At 37.7% G+C, this 17,456-nt stretch overlaps 1 protein-coding gene across 1 annotated transcript in view; it reads right to left on the reverse strand.

Annotated features, from left to right (window-relative positions):
- Positions 1-17,371, reverse strand: part of LEKR1 (leucine, glutamate and lysine rich 1) — a 69,396-nt gene extending 52,025 nt beyond the window's left edge. Inside the window, exons 1-2 of the mRNA XM_009333994.1 lie at positions 17,289-17,371; positions 6,229-6,443 (exon numbers count right to left, since the gene is read on the reverse strand). Of these exons, the coding sequence (XP_009332269.1) occupies positions 6,229-6,443; positions 17,289-17,336 (263 nt within the window). The 5' untranslated portion in view covers positions 17,337-17,371. The remainder of the gene's footprint in view (positions 1-6,228; positions 6,444-17,288) is intronic.
- Between the last annotated feature and the right edge of the window lie 85 nt (positions 17,372-17,456).

A 17,456-nucleotide genomic window follows, 5' to 3' on the forward strand; every position in this document is an offset into this window, starting at 1 on the left:
TAAATCTGGCCTTTGCCATTGTATGTGATGCTGTGCAGGGACTCAGCGTTGGAACCATGCGAGGGTATAATAGAGGGACTAGTCCCCGTAATTGCAGATGGTTGTGAGCACTGAAACTGGAAAACCTCAATAACTGTAGCATATAAACTGTTCAAACAATAAGCAGAGAAAGAACTGAAAATACATGCCTAACGCAAAAATCTACACTAAGGGAGATTAACTACTTTTATTTTCCTGAGAAAAGTTAGCCATCTGCCCTTAAATTGATGACTTCATGCATGTCTCTGTGCCCTTTTGAAAACATCGCATTTGAATTGCCTGACAGTCTCTTGATGGTGTTAGCCATTCATGGAGGCACGCATAGACTTATGCGGAATCTTTGCTGGAGCTTTCTTGTCAATAAACACCTCTCAAGGCTATTTTTGCATTATGTGGCACTGTTCTCAGATGACAAAAACTGTGGTAACTTTTTAAATTTAACTTTAAATTTTAATTTTACCTACTAAATATGAAAATATTTTTAATTAAATATACATGAAAAGTATGCATAGGAGCAAAAAAATGCAGATTTCATGTTGCCTTTTGCATTTTCCACTGACTGCTGTTTCAGCCTCTTCCAGATAAGGAATTTTGTTTTGCCAGAAAAAGGTTCATTTTATCAGGAATTTGGGAGAAGGTTGAACATTACTGCAGAGTTTTGCAACTCATGAATCACTCTTCCGAACTATCTCTGTAAACAAATTTGTCTTGCTTATTAATAATCAATCTTGGCACTTAATCACATTAATAGAACAAAACTTGTCAAAACTAGAACAACCACAATTTTAACACATCAAGAGTGGGACTGAGCTATGGCTTGTCAGTAGCAAAAAGCATGTATCCTATTGGGAAGACACTGGCTTCAACATACTTTACATAAGAATCTAACAGTGAGATTATTTCCCCAAGGCACTGTGCTGATTGGCTTTCTGAGACTGTGACAAGATTTGTCAGTGATTTTTTTTTTTTGAAGTATAAAAAGTAAAGTTCACTGCTGTACAGAGGGTGAACACAGGACCTGGGTCCCACAAACCCTGTTACGCCTTTTGCTGGCTCTCTGCACAAGCCTGAGCCATAGCCAAGTCACTATGATGACACCATCAGGGCAAGATATACGGATCAGTTTGCAACTATTAAAAAGAACATATTAAAACACTTTGGCATTATACAAAATTCTGCTTTTTCCTGGTTAATAAGTACACCCTAAAATTATCATGTAGCTAATTAGAGAAGTACAGACCATTATGTTATTTACAAAACAGATTCAATAAAAAAGTTGAAGGCACTATTTCTTAGTAAACTTCATAATCCTCTTTTCAGAAAACTCACACACAGCGCTTCCAAGTACAAACCAGCCCTTGTGCGCTTCTAAACACTGCAACTTGAACTACCTAGAAGTAGAATCAAATGCATAAAGAGACAGAAAAATTCCAGTACTTATGTGCTGTATATTCTCCCTGCAATGAAAAACCACTACATTATTTCCTTTTGCTAGGAAATGATGAGTGCAAAACCCAAGGACTCACTGAATCCCATGCCCAGCTGATACTTCTCGGCAGCTTGTTGTATTTACTTGTCTCTTCCAAGCAGCCACTGAAGGAGCACACACCTGAAACTCGCACAGAACATCTGTAGTGTGATCAAGAACACTCATTTACTACTTTATGAACTGACTTCTTATGCATTAGATGATACACCAATATCATTTTGAAAATACATGTTCTGCAGTGGTTATAATGTTTTGTTCATTAGTCATGCTTTCTAAAACAGTCAAAAGATGTGCAATCTCCCAAGGTACCCACATATGATAGTATATAATAAGAATAACTAGCTGTATGCCCTAAACCACATTCAGAAAAGGAGAGGTTAGTTCTTTACCTCTTTGTTTATTTCATTCAGATTTGGCTCTCAATGATTTTTTACACCAACTCAACTCCACTTTATCACTAAGTGTTCAACAGAAACAGACTTTTTTTTTTTAAGTCTGTTAAAGTGACCTTTTTGCCTTGTGTTCTTCCCCTTCAAAACCTATTTTTAAAATGGTGACACAGTTCTTAAAGCATGTACCACTCCTTTTTCCCTATACTCTTCAGTATTTTCAGTCTCCTAGGACAAGAAACCACAATCATTTCTACCAAACTGCTGCGTAGGTTGGTAGCTAAGGGTAGAGCAGTGTGCTGTTATCACTGCCCAGTGACTTTAGTGTTTATTAAAAGTTTAGACTTTACAAAGCCAGGTAGTTGCTGTCGCTTTCCTAACCAATCATGTTGCAAAAAGGAAGATTTATTTTAGGCAAATTCAAGAACAGAGCATTTTCCATGGTATTAAGTTTTGCTATTGTGGTAGGAACCAATGAACTCAAGAAAACACAAATATGGAAAAATACAGTTTCCACAAGTTAAAATGTTAGGTTTACATTACCTTTAAGATTTTATTATTTATGGATAAAATTTTCAACATTACATGCGTGACTCAGGAGCATAAGTCTCATGGTAGTAACCAACAAGTAACTCCTCCTGCTAGATTTGTAAAAAAGTGTTCAGGAATCTATTTACAAGGGATCTTTGACATAGGACTCGCTAAGTGGTATCTATACGCCTCTTCACATGTCTAAACATCATAAAACATTTTTGCTCCTTGTCACATTCATGATATTCATCACTACTATACCTTTAAAAAGCATCTTTAGTATTTAAATCTATTTTACATTTCTTATATTGGATGTTGCGAGAATTATCAAAATTCTCACCACAAATATGGTGTACCCCTCACACAGTGTCACAAATGTCAAAAGACAGTGCCAGAGAAAAACTGTTAATATACTCAGCTTTAGGGACTCCGGGAATCTGGCGGGGTCCCACACAGCGACATAGAAGCATGATTGGATTTAGCTATCTCCAATGAATTAGAGAAGTAAGCCCCCAATTAAAGTGCCTGTTACTAATATGTTTAAATAGGCAACACACCAAAAATGGTTAGTCGAACAACACAGCAGCATTTCAGCTTAACTAAGCATGAATCATTGCTCTTGCAGACAGTAGCCAGTATCTCTTAGAAGAAAAGCCAACAGCGCAGAGCACAATGCAGTTACCAGCTGCACAGCCTACCTCAAGTTGGCACGTGTATTGACTGACATTGCTATTTTAAGCTAGCCACAACCCTTCAGGAATAGCTCTCATGCAAGTATTCTGGAATTGAAGTGATTTTAATATGGAATAAGAATAAAACTTAAATAGCTAAATCGAATCAGTGTAGTTAACTGCACAATGGTTAGCTCCCCTTCTTCTGACAAAATCCCAAAGGGCAGGTAACTAATTTCTGCAAAAGCTCAGGTTCTTGGGTGGCTTTCAAGGTTAACAACAGGTACAAACAATAGCAATACTTTAACCTAAAAGGAATATAAAAATGAAACAGTCTGCAACTAACAAGAAAGATTAAATCTCTTGGTCTACCAGAGATTTAAAAAAAAAAAAAAAAGGCCTATTTGGCCTCTGATAAACATTTGGAGTTTGGGAGGAATGATTTGTCAACCTTGCAAGAACCAGAAGATAGCATGTTGAATAGTAAGTTTATGCCAACAGCACAAGGTAACATGAGAGGCCCAGGATAGTAAAGAGGAGATAAGGAATATTTAGACAAGTTACTTAACAAGGCACAATAGTTGATTTATGGCCTGACTGAAAGCCTACTGAAAGTATTCCACTTGATTTCAGCAGGTTTTAAATCAAGTCAAGCCTTAGAGGAAAAAAAATGCAGAGATAAAATTTTTATTAACTGTTCCAGCTTTACTGCAAAAGGTCAGCTAAATGAAAATTTTAAGTTTACCTCTGGCAAATGATCCTCAGCAAGAAGAATGTGCTGTCACTGCATTTGCTAACACACTGAATACTGCCACCATAACTGCTGCGCAGAGCCGTTAAAGGAACAAGGAGCATATGCGCTCTTCAAAAATACAGTGTTAAACCAGAGAAAACATTGAATATTGGGGGGGGGGTTGGAGGATGTTCAGTTCAAATGAAAAAAATATTGCAAGAAACAATATGAGTAGAGTGATCTACAAGATATATGCGTTTTGTTCAGCTTTGTGTGAACTTGTGTTTTAAAATTAATCTTTTATTAGTAATATTACCAAACACAAGCCTAACTAAATCCATTAATAGTAATGTTAAATTCTTAACATTTGAGTTATTTGGAAAAAAAAAAAGTAGTAAATGGATTTGAGTGCTTCACCTATAGACAAGCTATAGTTGTTTCTTCTGTAGTGTTTCCAAAGCATTCCAGTGCAACCTCCTGAGAGCACCTTAATACTCAAAATGCCCCACGTTATCAGTTCAAGATCACCTGTTACTAGGTATGAGTCAGTCATGCAAGAAAACACCCCTATTGGGGGTCTTCAGAATCAAAATGACTGAGCTGATAATTAAAATTATAATCTCATTCTTACAAAAAGCTTCTGACAGTTTGATTCAGATGAGCGAGAAATTACCAGGAAGTTTCTGATGCCCTTGTTTGTATCACGTTATTCTATCAGTAGTCAACTTTAGCAACTACATTTTTATAAAGTATTTTTTATTAGCCAACTATAAATACCAGTGTTTATACTCCCACTGTAAACAATCAGTGGAATATAACAATAGATTCCAAAATATGAGGATAGACAATTAGGATACAGAAAACCAGCATATAGTATCCATGTTAAATCTGACTATGAAGAGTAGAAGATAAGAGGAAAAAAAGGAAGGGCAGTTCTTCAGAGCTTCAGGTCTGGAAGAGGCCAAAACGCTTGTATTTCTTTCACAGAACAGTGCAGAAAAGATACAATTTGTTATTATGAAATTTGTTATACTGTCATGGTGTCATAAAACAGCATAAAAGCAACAGAAGGATGATTAGGAACCAGAAATATCAGTCCAGAAATCCTACAGCAAAAATAAGGCTAAAAAAACCACCCACAAAGCTAATTATATCATAAAATGTTCACATTGACTACAACAATTTCCCTCTCAGTCTAAGTTCTTTATACAGTATAAATAACCACTGAGGATGGACAAATCAAAGCTAACAAGCTAGCCTGAAGTTCATGGCTGAGAAGCTGATGGCACTCTAATTACGGTGGCACAAAACCTAACACAGGTGGACACCAGGTTCTGCAGCCACTGGACTGCCTCAGTAATGCCACTTAGAGTACATGAATCAGCCATGTATTTTAAAGCTAGTTTGGGTATAGCTACCTTTGCACCCTTTACTGCAAACCCAAAGAATAGGAAAAATATTAGAAATTATGAATGAAGGAAGGGTAGAGGGGAAAGTAGTCTTTGAAACTTTCCTTTTATGCTTTGTTTTCTCATGTCCACCCCAAAATGAACTTTTATATTTGGTGTACCAATCTGAATGTTTAGGAACCAAAGCTGTGCTGTAGGCCTATCAAAAGGACAAATATTTTCAAAGTATGTCTTCCTGTTCTAAGTTTAAAGTTATTGCAATGTGATAAAGAAGCAGAACACAACAAAAGCCTGTAAGTATGAGCTGAAAGAGAACACAAAGGTTCTAATCATTGTGCCCTAAAAATATAAATGTGGCTCTGAGGTCTATTGTTAACTGCTAGAGTTCTTAAGAGTGCAAAACTCCCCCTTTAATTGGGACCTTTACATACCTGCCAGTAAGCATTTGCAAACTCCTGTTTCTGAGGAACAACGCCACAAGCAGTACCCAAGATTTTCATAATTGCTTTAGTATTCTGTATCATCCCTTCAGAGAGTGAACTGTAAGCTTCTCAGGGTAAGAACGCTGGTAATTCTTTACCATGTTACTATGAGACAATAAGTAAAAATTTCAGAACTGTGAAACTCCCCAAAATGTGGAATTTCATTTAAAATATTACAATTTTATTACAAAATTATAAGATAAAATATTTGATCATTTCCCTTTGGGAGTGTGTGCAGGGGAAATACCTCTGAAATGCCTTCTGGCCTTTCTTTCACTTTAAATATATTGACTGTTTCTACACTATTAAGGAATTTAAAACTTGCTTCCAGAGAATACTATGAAAGATTATTTAAATTAAGTGTTACAGTATATATGTTACATCTGATAAAAGACAAATCTTATTTGTATTTTAAACTTCTTTGGAATGAAATTACCTAATACACATACACGAGAATAACATCAGACTACATAATATGCTCTGACCTTTCTGTTTTTGATTCACTGTCAGCTCGATAGTGTTCAAGGTCCTGGTAAAGAGACTGCAATTCTGCTTGAAGTCCTTTTTCCCGTTCTATACTTCCTTCATAAAATTTAATCTCCTTTTCCATTGCTTTTACTTTTTCTTCCATCACCTTAAATTCATGAAGTATCAAATAGCTGACTCCACAGTATTTACACACTGTCTCATCCCGGGACATCTAGAAAAAGATAAAATTGTAAGATTGTTTGTAAGAAACAAGTTGAACAAAAAAAATCTGAATGACACTAAATAATAACAATAATAATAATAATAAATCTGAATAGTTTAAATCATTTACTGCTCTGGAGCATTTATGATCAGATTATATTATTGCTTTAACAAAATAATAAAGACAAAATTCTACATTAGAAAAATGAAATCAAGCTATAGCAGTACTTTCGCTTACTGGAAACTTCACATGATATATCAACTATGCAATTTACTATGTGGGAACTCCCACTGGAATTCTAAACTGAAGTACTTCTGAATTATATTTGATGTATTAATTTAAAATAAAATGCTGTGTTTTCCAAAGTTATCTCCTTAATTAATTTGTGATCGCCTGAACCAGAAAAATGGTATTTACTCATATCCGATTGAAGTAGGCAAGATGAAAAGTGGAACGTGAATAGAATGATGTAATCCAGCAATCTTTACAAAAATAATTCAAATGAGTAAGGGACTAATTATTATCATGTAGTGTCCATGGCACTTGAGTGTTGTGGAAAATGTAACCCATTTACTAGGTATGAAGTATTCATCACTGATTAAAAAAAATACAGAGTACGTAATACACATCTAACTGAAAGACCACTTCTTAAATTGAGAAACATACTTTTGTAAGTGATCAAATTATTATTCATAAATATGAAGATAGATGTGCTCTGACTTTGATACGTACTTACTACTCAGTATATCAGTTATTCCTGTGTATTTTAATCATTTTCACTTCCAGAAAAAAATGCTCAGTTTACAAGTGATGCAGAACTGAACCTGCACAAGGAATGGATATTGAGTAAATAAATCAGCCAGACCAATCCAAGAAGGTCTGACACTTCAGTAGGGGACATGTAAGCATCTGCTTACCAGCACAGATCCCTGAACGTGACAGGTTTTACCCTGTTCTTGGGTCACAGCATAAATGTATTTGAGAGGAGATGGTTAGAATTAAGACTTAGATCACTCATAATACAGCTAAAGAGACAACCTCAAAGCAACAAATATAAAAAGAGACATGAAAGATGGAAAATGGGTGGCAGCTGAAAAAGCAGTTGTGTGTTTGTGTACTGAGAGCTTAAAACACGCTTTAACCTTTCTTGCAATCATCAACTGTTACAAGAATTTTAACACAATGACTATGAAAATCAGAAAGCTGGAAAACTGCAAACAGTTTAAGTCAAATGTAAGAATCCCTTGCATTACAGAAAAAGAAAAAAAGACATTTTGAGACATTGGGATAAATTCAAAGAAATCATACTTAGATGAAAGAAAACAGTTTTCAAAAATTATAAGCTAAAGACTCGTTATCCCATGATTCAATAATCATTAGCACTTTAATTATATCTTGATAAAAATGATATTTCAGGATGCCCTGGAAGCACCAGGCCAAGCTTTATTTTCCAGTTTCTTAGTTTTGCCCCAGTTTAAAATACCCCTAGTTACAGTTGCTCTGAATGAGCTGAAAATGCAAGTTTATTTTTCCTGGCAGCTGCAAACTGTGCTTGGAAATATGAAACTGTTATTCAGGATAACTACCATAAAGTTCCAAACCACTAAAATTACTATATTGAAAAAGGACAAAATGAGCTGTTATAAGGAGCACAGGAGGGGGGCTCGTATCCCAGAAAGAACATTGTACTCCCATGCAGCACCACCACTGCTGTCTTTCAAATAAATAGTTATAGAAATTTCACTGGGTACTAGGATTAAAAAAAAAATAAAACAATTGGGGTCCTGAACTGACAATATTTTATGCAAGTACTAAACTTTTTAGTTTTCAAATTCGATTTCGTTACTGAGCTTAAAAATAAATGAAGTCATAGAACAATAAATATTATCTATTTGGACTTAGCAGGAAATGAGTCCTGTTCTTCTTCACGTCCATTCCTCAGTTGAAGTAAAAACTTGAAAGGACTTCAGATCAGGTTGAATTTTTAAAGTATTTGCTACATAGTCAAAAAAAAATCACAGGAAAGCCCGAGGGCTTTGTATTACTGCAGTAAGGAAAGAAAGTTCTGTCTTTTAATCAGAACCTTGCTTCTGTACATGCCCAATTATCCTGCAACCACTGCAATATGCTGTATATAGATTGAACTAGTTTTAAAATATCTATCTGGAGTATAAGTAGCGGTTTCCTAATACCAGTAATGAATTTGGATTGGGTTGAGTGATGCTCAACAGGCAAGCTAGCCCAAACTAAATTCCACGCTGCAGTAGATGAACACCAATAGCAAGCTAACTCATTTACATCTAGCACATGTATGCCCAATATGCCTAGAAAATTAACAGGACCCAGTTGAAAGTGAAGAGCTCCAAAGAGCAAGGCCTGAACTAGGCAGAGCAAGGGGCATACTAATCTGAATTCTCATCCTAAATCCAAGATTCCTCTCTCATGCCCATAGTGGTCAAATCATAAGTAGGACTTCATCTCCCCCTCCCTCACCCCCCCGCATTGTCAACATCACAACCCGAGTTCTCTTCATTGATACTTAAAATATCTCCTGAAATTCCTGAGCTGGTTGGACATTTTTCAGAAGCTACTGAAGCTTCACACAGGCAGGTACAGAGAAATGCTGTCAAGCTGTAGATGTTTATTTCATTCAGCCAAAATAATGACAAAGCTATCCTAGGGCTACACCAATTTAAAGGTCAGAGCCAGAAAGCATTTTATAGCTTTGAAGACTACTTACAAACGAAATGTTTTTGGGTTTTGCAGTTTCCAAGAGAAATAACATTACTTCATCCATGTGTGTATTTATCGTCACCCTTCAATAATTTGTGAACAAGAATGGTCATTTATAACCAATTCTGACACTGAGGGCAGAAATATTTAAGCGTCTAAAAGCTTTAGACAACAAGGTAGGCAATAAAGACTTCGTAAGTTCCCTGCTGAAGAAAACTCTGGAGTGTAAGCGCCGTCCTTATCAGATATCAGATAATCCATATAGGAGAGAGCCTTATAAATGGTCTGTCCAGGAGAAAAGATTCCATTAGACCTTGTATCTTAGACACCAAAGTTGATCAACCATTACACAAAAGTCTGTAGGAAACAAATTTTCATTAGTCCTTATGCTTACAAAGCTACCTTTTCCGGAATAGTATTATCGCTGAGTAACCACTAAGAATGTGTATGACATACACAGTGATTTATGTTTTCAGATTCCATATTTCACTATTTACATTTGATCAAAAGACTGTTGTCATCTTCTCAAATGCAAAGCAGAAAAAAAATCAGGGGAAAAGCAGAGTTCCGAAGGAACAGAAAAAGAAACTATCAGAGCTCTAACTAGAAAAGGGACTGCATACGTCCTTAACAGTGAGAATAAGCAGTGAATAGAAAAAAATTAATTAGGGATAAAAAAACCAAACAGAAGGTCATCTTAGTATTGTGGGTTTGGTCAGCCTGGACAGAGAAACTGAGGGCAAACAGGACTTCAAGAGGTAACAGAGGGATACTAAAAAACCACTGCTATCTGAGTTAGCACAATACTGCGTGCACGATAACAACATAAAAACAAACTCACTGAGGACAAAGTGCTAGGAAGATATTTGATCCATAAGATTTTGAGCTACAATTCTGATACACGTTACACCAGATGCTATAAAGAAAGGACAAGAGCTATGTCCAGAACAAGAAGTATTGCAAGGTAACATCTCTAGCTGTAATATTCCAGCAGCTGTTCCACTACAGCATCTGTAGGAGTAGTTTCAACTCAAAGCTGCGTTCAGTTTTGGAAGAACTAATATTATTCCATGGTTACATAGATTTCTTTAGCTACCAAGGGCAAGTGGAGAACTGAGCCAAGATGGATAGTCACTCAAATTACATCTGTCTGACTCAGTACTATAAGCATCTGTAGAGCATAAGTTATGAGGAAAAAAAGAAAAAAAGAAAAAAATTACTTTGGTGGTCTGGGCCATTTTTAGCCTTTTGAATGACAAGACAAGAATTTATATCATTTCAACTTGACCAAATAACTACAGGGAGCGTCAGCTTGTGCACTGCTATTCTTCTCCTCTGATATTTCAGATTCCACCCACAAAAATTACCACGATAAAGAGCTAAACTCTTGTTAAAAGAAAAATAATCTACTTTCTCACTTAGCAGTGCCTTGGTATTACAACATACAGCATATGGATCACTTATGCTAGAAGTAGTCCGTTACAAGCAGCTAGTAAGTAGCCATGACTCTTAACAGCCAGAACTTAAGTCTTCAATGAATGAGATTTTTTTAAAAAGCTTTGAATATGTTTCTGCGCATCACTGAAATAAAAACATAGAGCCATGAGCACAGATGTACTCCTTGTACATTAATTTTACAGTGCAGGGGAGGGAGAGCCTAAGGGAACTGCAGCACTCACCATCCTCCTTGCATCACCCAGTGCTCCTCAGGCACAACACAGTAATAACAGCTCTTGCTCCCTCCGTAGTTGATCTGTCAGGACTGAGACTGCTTTAGCAAGGACTGGCCAAATAAGAAAAAAACCTGTATTTGTCCAGACTACACTTGTAGCAGAACAATACATAAAGGGGGGGGGGGGGGGAGGCAGGGGAATCATTATGCTGCAGCTGGGTGCTCTTAAATTATTTCTGTATATTGATTGTTTTATTCTACCTCTACTTGATTCTACCTTATTATCTGAATCTACTTTCTTTTTGTTTTACTTCTCCTCTCCCATACTACTTTCAATTCTCTCATGCTGTTTGTCTCTCTCCTGACAAACTAGCCAATCCTTATTACACAAGAAAGAAGTCATTACTCAAACCACACATTTAATATTCTAGGAAGAAAGTGGAGTCTTCTGCTGTATATGCAAAACTGAAGAGTTATTTGATTGAAATTGATCTTTTTTTATTATTCAAAGAACGATTTTTAAGAGTCTCAGTAGAAACTTCACTTCTTAAAAAAAAATTAGTGAGTCAAGTTTTCAGTCAGCATCTACTCAGAAAGTAATACAGACTGTAATGCTAAGCCACGCTGCATACCTAATTATTTGCTCAACTTCCATAAAATAGCAGTTGCAAAATAAAAATCACAGTACTTGCTTTAAATACATATGAATAGTGTAGAAATAGGCTTGTAGTAAAAACAGAATGTCCTGCTCTCAAAAGTTTCATTCAAAACATGCCTTGAAATAATCAGTTTGTCACGACAGGAAATAATACTCGGATTTCAGGTAGCTTTAATTTTTTCCTGCCTGTGAGTAAAGCAGTCTAATGAATCATAAAAGACTGTGTTGCACTGCTAGTAACTGCACACACTCACACAAGCCCTGCAAATACCTAACACGTGGCCAACAGGCCATGCAGACCTTACTAGAATTCGTAAGCTCTTTCAGGATGTGTTAACAGCACACTCCAGCTCTCCAGCGCAATACAGAGCAGAGAGTTCTTATAAACTGAACCACAGTACATTGCAACAAAATGATGCCTGCACAGACAAAAGATAATTTAGCCCATTGTTGACCATATCTTTGGCTGACAATACTGACTTTTTGCATCTGTAGTTGCAACAGTTGGGAAGCCCCTCCTAGCTACAATGCAACTGCTTGTGATGCAAGAGATACTGCAATCCCTCCAATTCCTAGCAGCGTATTTGGATGCCAGTTGCAGAAAGGGTACAGAAAAGCTTGAATACAGTGAATACAGCCCTAGCCTTATATATAGCAAGAGTATAGCAAGAGATCAAAATCCTTTGCTGCTCTAGGTGACCACCAGTGACTCCAGAATTCTCACATTGGGAATGGAAGATCATTATCCAAGTTCAGAAGATCTGCTTTCACAAATCTTCTGATACCGCAATATGCAGTGGTAACAAAGCAGGCTGCCTTTACTATCCGGGAACTGGTTTTCCCAAATCAACTATGGGTCCATGGCTAACCAGTTCACTGTTGAGAGCCTTCCATCTCTTCAGGCTGTAACATTGGGCTTATACCAAAAATAAACAGATATTTTCTAACATTTCCAAAGCATATTACAGCCACTCAGAACATTCACATAGCCGGAGCTTGTCATCCCAAAGAAATCCAAAAGTTAAAAATTCTATAGCCAAATACTGAAAATCTCAGTGACCATAGGGGCAACTCGTGAACATCATCTTAAGAAGCATTCATAAGGTACATGACAACAGGACTCGGAAAAGACCTCCTGCCATTCTGCATGTAGATACTGCTGTGCTCATCTGGAAGGCACGAATGGAAATGCTGCTGCTTCTAAACCCATATTGATATTGTAAGTACTAAATACATAGCTATGTTGTTCACTTCTACAAAGCTAGTCTTGGTGGACAGGACAGATTCTTCAGCTAAGTAACGCAACTGGAACTATGTAAGAACCTATCAAAAAAACCCCAACAACCCCAGGTTCAAAGACAGCAAGAAAAATTAAAGATAACATAATGTGCTCAATCTATAGCACACGTGGCAAATCTAATGAGTAACCATTTGCTACTAGTAATGTACATGATGTTTTGTGGATAATCAGATACCACAGAACATTCTATACTGATGTATAACACAGCTTCAAAATTCCTGCTCTGCTTGCTTTCTTAAGCTCCTAGGGTGAGAGAACTACTAATCTGTAAGGGTATCTTGTGCTCAATTAATTTTATGATTTATGTTAAGCAAAGGTTATTTGTTTGCCAAATAAAATGTAAAATTAAATATAACTTTTTGTTTGGTACTTGGAGGAGCCAGGGTGTCATTTTACTGCCTTATGTAGGTGGCCGCTGTTTTGTTTCCCACTTCAGTAAGATCTTCACGGCAAAACTGCATCTTCCTATCTACTTACATTAAATGGGTAACAACAAACGCTGAAACAAACACAACTTTAATAAGTTCACAAGCATATAAAAGATTTGTCCACCACTAGCAACAGACAACTAACAAGGTGCAATATGATAATCTTCTTTTCTCTTGAGGAAAAAAAAACCCAAACAAACCAACCCCAAAAGACCCCAAACAACAAAAAGAGAACTCCCCCAAAATACACATCCATAACATTGGAGTAAAGGAAACACCTTTACCATTCGGTGGTCTACGATACCTCTCAGACTGAGTTTGATGGCATAAACCTTAAGGCATGTAAATACATGAAAAAGTAGGCATTACAAGCCAGCAATCTTTGCAAAGTTCTTTCTACAGTCCTGTGACAGTACACTTAAAAGAAAATGTAGGGTTCTACTGAGGCAGACCAACCAACTTACTCATTTAGCTAAAACACCTGCTATCTGGCATACCAAATCTGCCAAACATCACCTCCCAGAAGTGTGCAAGTGTCCCTAAAATAAGGCTAAGAACCAGAGAATACCTCTCCAAAAACTGTCACAGATGGCTTGGACTTTGCCATTGACTTGACATGGTTTTTTCCCCTCCCGGAAAATTACCAATTCCCTGTCTGCTGCCAAAACAGCAGCAGCTGTTCTCCACATTCGCCATCACCACCACTCCATGTGGCATAGCTTCCTTCAAAACTTGCAGGGAAAACCGACTCCAGCTTACTTCTAACATTGACAAACATTGCTCAGTGAGGTAACCAAAATGCTAGCAGGCAAAGTCACAACTCTGGGGTTTTTTTTTTAATTTTTTTTAGAAACAAACCATGATTTAGATCTTTACTAATAATTAGTTCCTATGAAGTATGCAACTGTAAATAAAAAAACATCCATATGTCCATTATTAAAGCTTAAAATCTTTTTTTTTTTATTTACCTCTTGATTTTCTTTTTCATTTAGCACCCATCTTGCAATGCATATTGTGTGAAAGAGGTATGAGAGCAGTAGAAGGAAGTAGGGGGGGGAGAGACGGGGAGGGAGAGAGGGTGTGGGGGAGAGAGAGAGAGAGAAGCAGGGCCATGTAAAATTCTTACATGACACTCTAAGGCAAAATTGATCAGAACCTGAAGAACCTTCACATCTGTCATTTCATTAACAAAATACCAAGAAATCTCTTCCCCTCTAGATTAAAACTTCCTTTAAAATTTAATAAACATAGCGTGCAACACCTACTGGACCCAGTCTGCAAATAGTCAATTTATATCAACTTCTGCCATGACATCCATGGCTTTACTCTAACAAGTCTTCCTCTCTGGCAGTAGAACAGTCTGTTCCAGATTGGCACAAGATGCTCCCTTCCCCTTTCCTTCTCCATACTATCCTCTAGAAGAGTGCAATTTTGGAGGCAGCTATGTCACTGCTCCAAGTATTGATAAGCAGCTTGTGAAGCTCCATGCATGAGGAGCACGAAGGAGAGGAACAATGAGAGCTCTGGTCTGCATCCTTTCTTTTGAGACAGCTGCTTGATCCGTTGTCAGCCCTACAACCCAACCTCCAGCAAGCCAACTCAAAACGGCACCTAGCAAGGGAATATTCTTCATTCTGCAGCTGAAATCACAATGCTTAACATACTCCCTCCAGACACACATGTTCCTTTGGCCTGCAAGCTGCATGTTGGGAGCATGTGCTCAGTTTGGCAGAGCAATCTACAGCTGGCACAAGTTCTGCTTATGTTAGGAGCAATCTAAAAAGAAAGATTCCAAGAGAGATGCTATAAAATCCAAGAAGCAGAGAATGTGAAGGGAATAAGAACACATGTACATAAAAGGTAGAAAATACATGGACAGGAAATTGTGAGAATGACTTGTAATCAAGCTCTGTATCTTGTAACTATACTCCAACTACAATGCAAGTCAGCTGAGTGAAGAGACGAACAGCAGCAAAGGATATGCAAAACCCTGACACTTAACTGAACCCAAAAATCTCGGGCTGTCGTTGCCTCAGAGCTCACATATCTCACATTGAGGTGACAGAGTAGGATGGGACGGGAACATAAGCCTATTCATGTACATACCTAGAAGTACTGATGTGCCTTCTCCATATTGATCTTTTCATTAAAGGTGTACTGCAGAACTGAAACGAGATCTCAAGAGATTGCCTGTCCAGTGCTCCACTCCAAAGCAAAAGCTTGCCTTACTTGTCCCCCTCAGTACCACTCCCCTGGGTGAGCTGCTCCAGTGCTCAGCTACGCCTACATCTAGAGTTCCAAACATTCAACCAAAGCAAGTCCAGAAAGGTGAGGGTAACATTAATTTGCAGCTGGAGATGAAGGACAACCACCATCTTCCCACAAATGTGAATACTGTTACTGTGCCCTCACATATTTTCTAGAATAAGTAAACCCAGTTCTATTACCCTTTCCCAGAAAAACAGGATTTTTAAGCTCTCTACTATTTTTGCATTCTTCTAGATTTCCATCAGTTGCATTATTTTTCTTAAAGCCTGCAGCTCAGAACCGATACCTCAACAGCCCTGAACAGAGTAATAATGACAGCCCAAGTTTTACATGCAATTCCTATACTAATACATTTAATACTTGCATTCTTTGTAACACCACTTTGTTAATATTATTCTGCTTATGACCTGATTATAGACCTCAGTGTTAGGTCTGGCAAGTAACAAGGAAGCTTAATCAGTTACTATGTATTTTATATTGATGCACTGGACTTACTCTTTTTAAATATGCCTTATTCTTACCAAAAATATGAAGTTTAATGCTGTCCCCAGAGTGCTCACAACCCCTCCCAGACTGGCATCAGTATATTCCTTATTATAATCTACGATCCTAGCTCAATGAAAAACAGCAGACACTGACACTCCTACTGAAAGAAGTAACGTCACCCCCTTTCTGTTCCCAGTTTGTGCCTGCACTCACACCTGCTTCCTCCTTGTGCTAGCACACGTGTAGCACAGATCAGGAACTGATGCAAATGAAAGCCAGACAGCTGAAGTGCCACAAAACTACAACCTTACATCATTAATGGAAATATTGATCAGTACTAGATCCAGAACAATTCCCTGATATACTTCATGCAACAATTTGGCACAACTGTTTTTCTGAGAAACTTGCACTGATTTTTGCTAACCACCTTATCCTGATGATGCTTGCAAACTAATTTCTAAATACACAAACATATCTGGTATCTTTCCTGCTACCAAAATAGCTGCTAATGAGTCTGTAAGTTTCCCAGGTTCTGTCCCCCCCCTTCTTTAAGGGCAAGTATTCCTTTTTCCCTTCCTTTGGCTATCTTACCCGTGCTTGAATTCTCAGAAATCATCATTGATGGCTCAGAAATTGTCTCAACAGTCTCCTGGACTATTCCAAGGAGAATTTCTCCAGGCTGTGCTAGCCGAAGTACGTAAAACTTTTAAATTACTTGTTGATTATTAGATGCGTACCAAAAAATGAGGACAGCAGAGTGTTTTATTGCCAAAGTACAAAATTCATAGTGTTACAAAAAGTGACTCGTGTTCCACTTGTGTGCATCACCACATATAAAGAGCCTCCCCGTAAGTTAACTCATATAAACAGCAGCATTGTTACATTGGTAATAATCTGTCTCCCAAACAAAAGAACAGCCTCACATTCAAAGAAAAGATACAAAACAAGATGAAGGGGAATGTTCTGTTCCTATTTGTATTGACACTCCTTTGGAACAATTACATGTTATGCTCTGCAGCCATTCCAAACTTATGGCAACAAAACATGCTGTATGGGGTAGAACGTGAAACTCACCTAGCAGTGACAATACCCTTACAGAATGAGTATGTTCCTCTATAGTGTTCCTATAGCACTAGCATGTAATTACACTTCATATATAGTGATGAAACCTAGAGCACACCCAATCTAAAACCAGGACCAAAATGTACCAGATAATGTACCAGTGTTCAAAGGCCAGTGAAACATCCCTAAATTACTGTAGCATCCGGTCTCCAAATGTTGGGTTTTTTGAACTTCCACTGTTTCATACCTTTCGAATCTCCTCGGGCAGCGCATGAATGGGGATGTGCTGCTCCATGGCCTCCCGAAACTCCACGGCGGGGTCAGGGAAGCTGCCAGAGGTCACAGGGTCAGAACATGCCGTCAGCAACGGGGCCGCACGTTTCCTCTGGTCCACACGCGGAAATGCAAGCACACG

The sequence above is a fragment of the Pygoscelis adeliae genome, unplaced genomic scaffold (assembly GCF_000699105.1).
Source record: "Pygoscelis adeliae isolate BGI_AS28 unplaced genomic scaffold, ASM69910v1 Scaffold241, whole genome shotgun sequence".
Classification (NCBI taxonomy): domain Eukaryota; kingdom Metazoa; phylum Chordata; class Aves; order Sphenisciformes; family Spheniscidae; genus Pygoscelis; species Pygoscelis adeliae.